The 12,210-nt window shown below is 33.8% G+C and overlaps 1 protein-coding gene across 1 annotated transcript in view; it reads left to right on the top strand.

Moving 5' to 3' along the window:
• LOC121383699 (focadhesin-like) overlaps positions 1 to 12,210 on the top strand; it is a 578,322-nt gene that overhangs the window by 515,130 nt on the left and 50,982 nt on the right. The window contains exons 11-14 of the mRNA XM_041513796.1: positions 3,954 to 4,229; positions 4,509 to 4,613; positions 5,999 to 6,219; positions 11,508 to 11,634. Coding sequence (XP_041369730.1) covers positions 3,954 to 4,229; positions 4,509 to 4,613; positions 5,999 to 6,219; positions 11,508 to 11,634 — 729 coding nt within the window. The remainder of the gene's footprint in view (positions 1 to 3,953; positions 4,230 to 4,508; positions 4,614 to 5,998; positions 6,220 to 11,507; positions 11,635 to 12,210) is intronic.

The raw sequence follows: 12,210 nt of genomic DNA on the forward strand, positions 1-12,210 counted from the left end.
TTAATTATAGTTCACTTGCATCCAAATGGAACCTATGAATAGGCATATATCTATCTCTATAATGAATTAATTATAGTTCACTTGCATCCAAATGGAACCATTGACTAGGCATATATATATCTCTATAATGAATTAATTATAGTTCACTTGCATCCAAATGGAACCATTGAATAGGCATATATCTATCTCTATAATGAATTAATTATAGTTTACTTGCATCCAAATGGAACCATTGAATAGGCATATATCTATCTCTATAATGAATTAATTATAGTTCACTTGCATCCAAATGGAACCATTGAATAGGCATATATCCATCTCTATAATGAATTAATTATAGTTTATTTGCATCCAAATGGAACCATTGAATAGGCATATATCTATCTTTATAATGAATTAATTATAGTTCACTTGCATCCAAATGGAACCATTGACTAGGTATATATCTATCTCTATAATTAATTAATTATAGTTCACTTGCATCCAAATGGAACCATTGACTAGGCATATATCTATCTCTATAATGAATTAATTATAGTTTATTTGCATCCAAATGGAACCATTGAATAGGCATATATCTATCTCTATAATGAATTAATTATAGTTATTTGCATCCAAATGGAACCATTGAATAGGCATATATCTATCTCTATAATGAATTAATTATAGTTTATTTGCATCCAAATGGAATCATTGAATAGGCATATATCTATCTCTATAATGAATTAATTATAGTTCACTTGCATCCAAATGGAACCATTGACTAGGCATATATATATCTCTATAATGAATTAATTATAGTTCACTTGCATCCAAATGGAACCATTGAATAGGCATATATATATCTCTATAATGAATTAATTATAGTTCACTTGCATCCAAATGGAACCATTGAATAGGCATATATCTATCTCTATAATGAATTAATTATAGTTCACTTGCATCCAAATGGAACCATTGACTAGGCATATATCTATCTCTATAATGAATTAATTATAGTTCACTTGCATCCAAATGGAACCATTGAATAGGCATATATCCATCTCTATAATGAATTAATTATAGTTTATTTGCATCCAAATGGAACCATTGAATAGGCATATATCTATCTCTATAATGAATTAATTATAGTTCACTTGCATCCAAATGGAACCATTGAATAGGCATATATCTATATCTATAATGAATTAATTATAGTTCACTTGCATCCAAATGGAACCATTGACTAGGTATATATCTATCTCTATAATGAATTAATTATAGTTTATTTGCATCCAAATGGAATCATTGAATAGGCATATACATGTATCTCTCTCTATAATGAATTAATTATAGTTTATTTGCATCCAAATGGAACCATTGACTAGGCATATATCTATCTCTATAATGAATTAATTATAGTTCACTTGCATCCAAATGGAACCATTGACTAGGCATATATCTATCTCTATAATGAATTAATTATAGTTCACTTGCATCCAAATGGAACCATTGAATAGGCATATATCCATCTCTATAATGAATTAATTATAGTTTATTTGCATCCAAATGGAACCATTGAATAGGCATATATCTATCTCTATAATGAATTAATTATAGTTCACTTGCATCCAAATGGAACCATTGACTAGGCATATATCTATCTCTATAATGAATTAATTATAGTTATTTGCATCCAAATGGAACCATTGAATAGGCATATATCTATCTCTATAATGAATTAATTATAGTTCACTTGCATCCAAATGGAACCATTGACTAGGCATATATCTATCTCTATAATGAATTAATTATAGTTCACTTGCATCCAAATGGAAACAATGAATAGGCATATATCTATCTCTATAATGAATTAATTATAGTTCACTTGCATCCAAATGGAACCATTGACTAGGTATATATCTATCTCTATAATTAATTAATTATAGTTTATTTGCATCCAAATGGAATCATTGAATAGGCATATATCTCTCTCTATAATTAATTAATTATAGTTTATTTGCATCCAAATGGAACCATGGAATAGGCATATATCTATCTCTATAATGAATTAATTATAGTTATTTGCATCCAAATGGAATCATTGAATAGGCATATATCTATCTCTATAATGAATTAATTATATTTTATTTGTATCCAAATGGAACCATTGACTAGGCATATATCTATCTCTATAATGAATTAATTATGGTTCACTTGCATCCAAATGGAACCATTGACTAGACATATATCTATCTCTATAATGAATTTATTATAGTTCACTTGCATCCAAATGGAACCATTGACTAGGTATATATCTATCTCTATAATTAATTAATTATAGTTTATTTGCATCCAAATGGAATCATTGAATAGGCATATATCTCTCTCTATAATTAATTAATTATAGTTTATTTGCATCCAAATGGAACCATGGAATAGGCATATATCTATCTCTATAATGAATTAATTATAGTTATTTGCATCCAAATGGAATCATTGAATAGGCATATATCTATCTCTATAATGAATTAATTATATTTTATTTGTATCCAAATGGAACCATTGACTAGGCATATATCTATCTCTATAATGAATTAATTATGGTTCACTTGCATCCAAATGGAACCATTGACTAGACATATATCTATCTCTATAATGAATTAATTATAGTTCACTTGCATCCAAATGGAACCATTGAATAGGTATATATCTATCTCTATAATTAATTAATTATAGTTTATTTGCATCCAAATGGAATCATTGAATAGGCATATATCTCTCTCTATAATTAATTAATTATAGTTTATTTGCATCCAAATGGAACCATGGAATAGGCATATATCTATCTCTATAATGAATTAATTATAGTTATTTGCATCCAAATGGAATCATTGAATAGGCATATATCTATCTCTATAATGAATTAATTATATTTTATTTGTATCCAAATGGAACCATTGACTAGGCATATATCTATCTCTATAATGAATTAATTATGGTTCACTTGCATCCAAATGGAACCATTGACTAGACATATATCTATCTCTATAATGAATTAATTATAGTTCACTTGCATCCAAATGGAACCATTGAATAGGCATATATCTATCTCTATAATGAATTAATTATAGTTCACTTGCATCCAAATGGAACCATTGAATAGGCATATATCTATCTCTATAATGAATCGTGCTAAGACTCATACAAAAACTCATCAAGTTTTAAAAAGTTAAGGTTTTTTTTACAAATGACCATCAAATAGCATTAAATTTCCTTTTTTGAAACCGAGATGAAGACAACTAATGAGCCAGCCAAGGTAAAGCCATTGACTCAGTTCTGCCTTTAGTCTATGTGCTCTCCATTATTGATTACTATACATTTAGTAACAATTCATGAGAAACTGCATACCTTGGCTGTTCTAGCATTTTGTCTTCACCAAATGTGTTAAAAACAATATTCAATCTATACAATTTGATGGTAATTTGCTAAGAAACTTCTTTTTTTATATATAAAAATATTTTGTAAAAAAAATTATGATTTGGTTTAAAATTTATTAATATTAGTGGGGGTAGGATGTAGCCCAGTGGTAAAGCGCTTGCCTGCTGTGCGATCAATCAGGAATTGATCCCCGTCGGTGGGCCCATTGACTGATATATCACAGACCATGGTACATGTATGTGCTATCCTGTCTGTGGGATGGTGCATATAAAAGATCTCTAGTGGGTTTATTCTCTAATACTATATGTAAAAATTATGAAATGTTTGACATCCAATAGCCGATGATTAATAACTCAATGTGCTCTAGTGGTGTTGTTAAACAAAACGAACTAATAATAATTATATGAGTGTTATTGTTAGCTTTGTTTAGTGTACAAATTTATTGCTATTTCATCTGTTCCTTTTTCATACAAATGAACTACATAGTCACTGTAGTGTTATTAAAAAACTAAAGTTTAAACTTTTCGTTACAGGGTCACAAAGTTTGGCCCAGTGAGATAGAGAGCAGCCTGACATCCGAGGGATACAGCAACCAGACATGTGTTTCTCTCGCCCACGCTCTTTCATCCAGCACGTCCACGGCAACAACATGGCTCGAGAAAGTCCAGCAAAATGTCTGCCTTCTCAAGTGTGCCCCACACAATATCACCAACTTGGCTGCTGCTCTTCTTGTTACCTCCACTTCTAAAGAGCTGACTGAAGTCAGTGTTTTCACCTTGGTTCAGATTGCCAGAGTTGACCATTCGCAGGTTCTTGGTTTTAAAATCAAATTATCATGATTTCTGGTGCGTTTATTTGCTATATGTAATGACAGTGGCAAAAATACCTTTTTATTAATTCTTGCAATATGTACCACAACAATTTAAGGATGGTAGACATTTTATTTGGTGAGATATTATTACTTATAAAAAAAAAAAACCTCAAAAGTATTAAAACTTGTGTATAAATGATTGAAATTGAAACAATTGACTGTCATATTTTATTGTTTTTATATCAGTTTAATAATAAAAACTTGAATTTGATTTCAGGCACCCAGTCTTCTACCTCTGTTGCTTTATAAGCTGTCAAGAGAAAATGACCCAAACACAAAGTTGGTGATCTTGGAAGCTATACCATTGTTAGCAGTTGATAAAGTAAGAATGAAAGTATCTTAAATTACTTTAGCCTTATAGTATGTTATATTATGTTATCTCGCCTTCATGTAAAATTCTTTAATCTCATTGGTTGTTTGCCATTGGACAAATCCCTTATCCCCCCTGTGGGCGGAGCCAAATTCTCTTATACCCCGTCTGTAATTTCCAACAGTTTCCAGCCGCCCCAGTTAATGCTAAAGCAATAATTAGATTATAAATAACATTGATACTCAATCAAGTATACATAATTAATTTTATGTTTACTATAAAATACACTATTTCAATACTTTTAAAAGCTGCAATGTTGAACTCGGCCACCTAATTACAGTCGTGGTGTTATTGTATTAATGCGTGATTAGCAACAGTTGTGGGTTTTTTGTTGTTTTTTAAATATTTTTATTTTTTTTACTACATACATTTCTGATAAAAAAAAGTTTTTATTTTTTTATTTATTAATATCTGTTTCAGACAATTTCGTATTACAAACATTTGAAGTTAAAAACTCGTTTATCGATGGAACTATTTTTCGTCACTGGCAAGTGGTTTCGTTCGCATCCGCATGGTACGGCTCCGTTAATAAATTGTTAACAATTATTATCTGGCGTTATTTTGTTTATTTGGCTATATGGTTTAACATGTCGGCAAGATAAATTCGTTATAGAAGCATGTCTCGGGGTATATGGCTTTTTATGTACCCTCTGTGTGCTCTTTTACCCCCTCGCCTTCGGTTCAGGGTAAAAGAACACACAGAGGGTACATAAAAAGCCATATACCCCTCGTGATGCTTCTACAACTTATATTGTTTTTGTGATGTGAATGAGATCTGTGTGGCTCTGTTTCTGAAGACCATACAACTGATTGGTCAGCAGTCTCAGACCTTGACATTAAAAACATTCTAGGGGAATGATTAATTAGCTCCTCTAACTTAAATTGCCGTATTCATACCATATAAATTCACATGCTAATTTAAGGGGAGCTTTAATTACTCACTTAGAACTATAGTGTGAGTGGAGCGATGGGGAACTGGAGTGATAGCTGTCCATAAACAGAAAGGATTGCAGTCTCAGCTGAAGACATGCATCATATCAGAGTTTAATCATCTTATACGGTATTTTAGTTGTCAGAGATACATTATATATTTAGTATTTTTGTATAATTTTAATTAGACCTGAATACATCCACTTCTGAAGACCACACAGCTGATAGGCTAATAGTCTCAGCTGAAGGCTTACACCATCAGAGATAAATAATCTTGTATTGTATTTTGTATTTAACCAGATCTGTGTGCCTCCACTCCTGAAGACCATACAGCTGATAGGCCAGCAGTCTCAGGCATACACCATCAGAGATAAATAATCTTGTATTGTATTTTTGTATTTAACCAGATCTGTGTGCCTCCACTCCTGAAGACCATACAGCTGATAGGCCAGCAGTCTCAGCTGAAGGCGCTGTCTATCCGGCTGCTCACTTCGTTGTGGAAGTTACAGGACCGGGTGTTCCCTCATCTCCTGAAAGCCTTGACAACCAGCGACTCGGACAAACCAAGCCAAGTGGATGAAGTAGTGCTGGCCAAGTCTGCCGCTATCAGAGATATCTGTCAACTTAGGTATGTATGTTTGTGACAGGTAAATCAACCTCCATTGAATGGATTTGAATGAGAGTCCATCACTCGAGCTAATATTATCTCAGTTGATGGAGGGTTGGACTGTCAGAGAGAGGGCCTGCAGTATGATCCCCTCAGTGGAGGTTGATTTCAGATGTAAGTGTCAGTGTAATGCTTTATCAACTGAATTAATGAGAAATTTTCCAGAGTAGCTACTTTCAGGTGAAGCTGCTACCTCTCATAGCTCCACCAACACTCCGGACGGCGCCTGGCGGGCTTTACACCATCATTCATTTTTTCCCTTCCTATCATTCCCGCCCATCCTACCCTTATATCATCTTCATTCTAAATATTGCCCTTACTTGCTGTATGGATAACTTGGGGGTGGGCAGGATGGGGGGGGGGGGGGGGGGGATACCATAGTAGGGTGCTATTTGGGTACAGTAGGGTGTAGGCGGTTTCCACTGGTAGAATGCCTGTTAGGAGGCCTCCCTCGCCCGGAACCTCCGCCCCATGGAAATCTGGACCAGTTAAACTGGGCTACCCACCTGTTTGAGCACTGACCAGATTGGGCTTTAATTTAATTAGTAAAGTAATATTAAATATATTGGATATATATTAATATATTTTTATTATTTAGACTAGCCCGACTGAAAATCGCACCAATTAAATTATTAAATCTTAAATCCATAACCTGACATATTGTTAATTATTGATTTATGGTGCATTCCAAAATAAAATTTAATTAATTTTTAATTTTTTATTTATTTAAAGTACCAGTTTATTTTTGGCTTCTAGATTGGTCATACCATTTTAATTTAAAATTATGCCCCCTACATCTTGAACTCCCCTTGCCCCTCCCCCCTTTCTGCCCCGGAACCAGTCCCTGGCTATGTCAGAGACTGAATCTGTGGTGGACGTGCCTGAACCCTTGTGGATAGGGGCATGTTAAATGAGTTCTCATCCCATTCCTCTCATAGCTATTTGCCAAAGGCAGTGATACGTATGCAATCCAGAGGGTCAATGAGGATAACTGCCACCCTATGCACCCCCAGTGCTGGAGAAAATCTTCACATTCGGTCAATAACAGTGGAGATATATTTGAGAAAAATTAGCTGGCCTGAAACCTTTTCACCACATATTTCCATTATTCTACTCACAATATTACTTGTAATCCATGTAGAATTAACACTCAGATATAATAACACTATTGTTATCTCAGTTGATGGAGGGTTGGACTGTCAGACACTACAATTTTCAACATTAGCTCTTCAACACTCGGTTATAACACTACGGTTTTCAACATCACCTCTTCAACACTCGGCTATAACACTACGGTTTTCAACATTAGCTCTTCAATACTCGGCTATAACACTACGATTTTCAACATTAGCTCTTCAACACTCAGATATAACACTACAATTTTCAACATTAGCTCTTCAACACTCGGCTATAACACTACGATTTTCAAAATTAGCTCTTCAACACTCGGCTGTAACACTACAATTTTCAACATTAGCTCTTCAACACTCAGATATAACACTACGATTTTCATTAGCTCTTCAACACTCGGCTATAACACTATGACTTTCAACATTAGCTCTTCAACACTCGGCTATAACACTATGATTATCAACATTAGCTCTTCGGCATTCTGCTATAACACTACGATTTTCAACATTAGCTCTTCAACACTCGGCTATAACACTATGGTTTTCAACATTAGCTCTTCAACACTCGGCTATAACACTACAATTTTCAACATTAGCTCTTCAACACTCAGCTATAACACTACGATTTTCAACATTACCTCTTCAACACTCGGCTATAACACTACAATTTTCAACATTACCTCTTCAACACTCGGCTATAACACTACGATTTTCAACATTAGCTCTTCAACACTTGGCTATAACACTATGATTTTCAACATTAGCTCTTCAACACTAGGCTATAACACTACAATTTTCAACATTAGCTCTTCAACACTCGGCTATAACACTATGATTTTCAACATTAGTTCTTCAACACTCGGCTATAACACTACGATTATCAACATTAGCTATTCAACACCCGGCCATAACACTACGATTTTCAACATTAGCTCTTCAACACTCGGCTGTAACACTACGGTTTTCAACATCACCTCTTCAACACTCGGTTATAACACTACGGTTTTCAACATCACCTCTTCAACACTCGGCTATAACACTACAGTTTTTATTAGCTCTTCAACACTCGGCTATAACACTATGATTTTCAACATTAGCTCTTCAACACTCGGTTATAACACTACGATTTTCAACATTAGCTCTTCAACACTCAGCTATAACACTACGATTTTCAACACTCAGCTATAACACTACAATTTTCAACATTAGCTCTTCCACATTTGGCTATAACACTACGATTATCAACATTAGCTCTTCAACACTCGGCTATAACACTACGATTTTTAACATTAGCTCTTCAACACTCGGCTGTAACACTACAGTTTTCAACATGACCTCTTCAACACTCGGCTATAACACTACGATTTTCAACATTAGCTCTTCAACACTCGGCTATAACACTACGATTTTCAACATTAACTCTTCAACACCTGGCTATAACACTACGATTTTCAACATTAGCTCTTCAACACTCGGCTGTAACACTACGATTTTCAACATTACCTCTTCAACACTCGGCTGTAACACTACGATTTTCAACATCACCTCTTCAGCCCTCGGCTATAACACTATGACTTTCAACATTAGCTCTTCAACACTTGGCTATAACACTACGATTTTCAACATTAGCTATTCAACACTCGGCTATAACACTACGATTTTCATTAGCTCTTCAACACTCGGCTATAACACTACGATTTTCAACATTAGCTCTTCAACACTTGGCTATAACACTACGGTTTTCATTAGCTCTTCAACACTCGGCTATAACACTATGATTTTCAACATTAGCTCTTCAACACCCGGCTATAACACTACGATTTTCAACATTAGCTCTTCAACACTCACATATAACACTATGATTTTCAACATTAGCTCTTCAACACTCGGCTGTAACACTACGATTTTCAACATTAGCTCTTTAATACTCACATGTAACACTACGATTTTCAACATTAGCTCTTTAACACTCGGCTGTAACACTACGATTTTCAACATTAGCTCTTCAATAGTCACATGTAACACTACTATTTTCAACATTAGCTCTTTAACACTCAGATATAACACTATGATTTTTTTTAACTTAAAAAATTACATGCTGTTATATTTCCCCCCACAGTTTTGTTGTTTACACATGAACTTAATTAACTTTACTACCACGCGAGTGTGAGTTATGTTTAATCATATCTCTATTACTACCAATCATCTGTGGGGAGTTTTTCTTCCCACTTCAGAAACAGGCGAAACATCACGTAATGGAATTCTAATTAAATTTTAAAATCATATTTTGCATTAAAACTCGAGGGAGAAATGATGGAGGCATTATACAAAGAAGACTTTTTTATCTTTTGCTAAACATTTAAAAAAATATTTCTTTAAGCACGGGCATGTGAAAGACAAATTCGTTTTTTTCTCCACTATCAGCTGGTATTGCTTGAAGTGGATCGACAGAGAAAAATGTGTAAGCAGTCAACGGTCAAGACAATTGGGAGATGTCTGATCATTCTTAAACACTGCACAAAATTTATAAAAAAAGATACATTTTTCTTCTCTATGATTAAACAGTTTTATTTTAGGCCATTTATTTTGTTATTATAAACAGTCTATCACACAGATGGTTTTTTTGTTTCAGTTGAAGGGACATTCCTGAGTTTGTTGTATTGTAAGATGTTTCCGACTAATAAAATATTTCTATAATTAAACTTACATATTAAATATATTTTCTTGTTTAGAATAACAGTGTCTGTATATTCAACATGTTTCTGGTCATTTTAATTTTTGTAAGTAGTCGAATGTGGATTTTGTCTTCAAATAATTTCGTTCATACGAAAAAACCTATTTTAGGAAATAAAATTATATTTAACCTAGTACAAATATTATAACGATCAGAAACACAATGAATATACAGACACTGTTATTCTAAACAAGAAAATATATTTAATATGTAAGTTTAATCGTAGAAATATTTATTAGTCGATAACATCTTAAAAACTGCAGCAAACTCAGGAATGTCCCTTTAACGATTGTCTGTTATTTCTTTACGTTCATTGGGGTATATATATATATATATGAACCAAAAATATCATCTGCAAATCAGTGAAGCCATTCACAAATAAGTTGTGCAGATGAATTTTTTTTTCATAACAACTAGACAATCCTTATAATTAAATTTAAAACATTCTCAGTGGTTGATCCAAGCAGTTTGAAAAGTATGAGATGTCCTTTTGTAAATTAGACTCACTGGTTTTGAACTGTACATTTTCAGGATAATTGTAGTACATCTGTATTTCTCTGTGTCAATGTTTCTTATTTACTGACTGTTTCTACACAAATAATACACATTTATACTTACTGTTTCTACACAAATTAATACACATTCAGAATATTTCACCAGTGATATTCACTCTGTATTTCTCTGTATTAATGTACTTATTTACTGACTGTTTCTACACAAATTAATACACATTCAGAATATTTCACCAGTGATATTCACTCTGTATTTCTCTGTGTTAATGTACTTATTTACTGACTGTTTCTACACAATTAATACACATTCAGAATATTTCACCAGTGATATTCACTCTGTATTTCTCTGTGTTAATGTACTTATTTACTGACTGTTTCTACACAAATAATACACATTTATACTTACTGTTTCTACACAAATTAATACACATTCAGAATATTTCACCAGTGATATTCACTCTGTATTTCTCTGTGTTAATGTACTTATTTACTGACTGTTTCTACACAAATAATACACATTTATACTTACTGTTTCTACACAAATTAATACACATTCAGAATATTTCACCAGTGATATTCACTCTGTATTTCTCTGTGTTAATGTACTTATTTACTGACTGTTTCTACACAAATAATACACATTTATACTTACTGTTTCTACACAAATTAATACACATTCAGAATATTTCACCAGTGATATTCACTCTATTTCTCTGTGTCAATGTACTTATTTACTGACTGTTTCTACACAAATAATACACATTTATACTTACTGTTTCTACACAAATTAATACACATTCAGAATATTTCACTAGTGATATTCACTCTGTATTTATGTGTATTTAATGTACTTGTTTGTGTGTATTATTGCAGACCCGCACAGCATGGCGCCGATCTTCTGTCCATATTGTCGGACATCTTGAATAAACATGGTGGCGAGTCGGGCGCCGCAGCTTGTGGTCTAGCTCTGGAGGCTCTTGTCAGTCTGTGTCAGTCAGAGGTAACGTACATCCAGCTCTTTGTGTTAACAGTCTGTGTCAGTCAGAGGTAACGTACATCCAGCTCTTTGTGTTAACAGTCTGTGTCAGTCAGAGGTAACGTACGTCCAGCTCTTTGTGTTAACAGTCTGTGTCAGTCAGAGGTAACGTACGTCCAGCCCTTTGTGTTAACAGTCAGAGGTACCATATGTCCAGCTCTTTGTGTTAACAGTCTGGTCAGTCAGAGGTAACGTACATCCAGCTCTTTGTGTTAACAGTCTGTGTCAGTCAGAGGTAACGTACATCCAGCTCTTTGTGTTAACAGTCAGAGGTAACGTACGTCCAGCTCTTTGTGTTAACAGTCTGGTCAGTCAGAGGTAACATAGGTCCAGCTCTTTGTGTTAACAGTCAGTCTGTGTCAGTCAGAGGTAACGTACGTCCAGCTCTTTGTGTTAACAGTCTGTGTCAGTCAGAGGTAACGTACATCCAGCTCTTTGTGTGTGTCAGTCAGAGGTAACGTACATCCAACTCTTTGTGTTAACAGTCTGTGTCAGTCAGAGGTAACGTACGTCCAGCTCTTTGTGTTAACAGTCTGTGTC

The sequence above is a fragment of the Gigantopelta aegis genome, chromosome 2 (assembly GCF_016097555.1).
Source record: "Gigantopelta aegis isolate Gae_Host chromosome 2, Gae_host_genome, whole genome shotgun sequence".
In the NCBI taxonomy this organism is placed as follows: domain Eukaryota; kingdom Metazoa; phylum Mollusca; class Gastropoda; order Neomphalida; family Peltospiridae; genus Gigantopelta; species Gigantopelta aegis.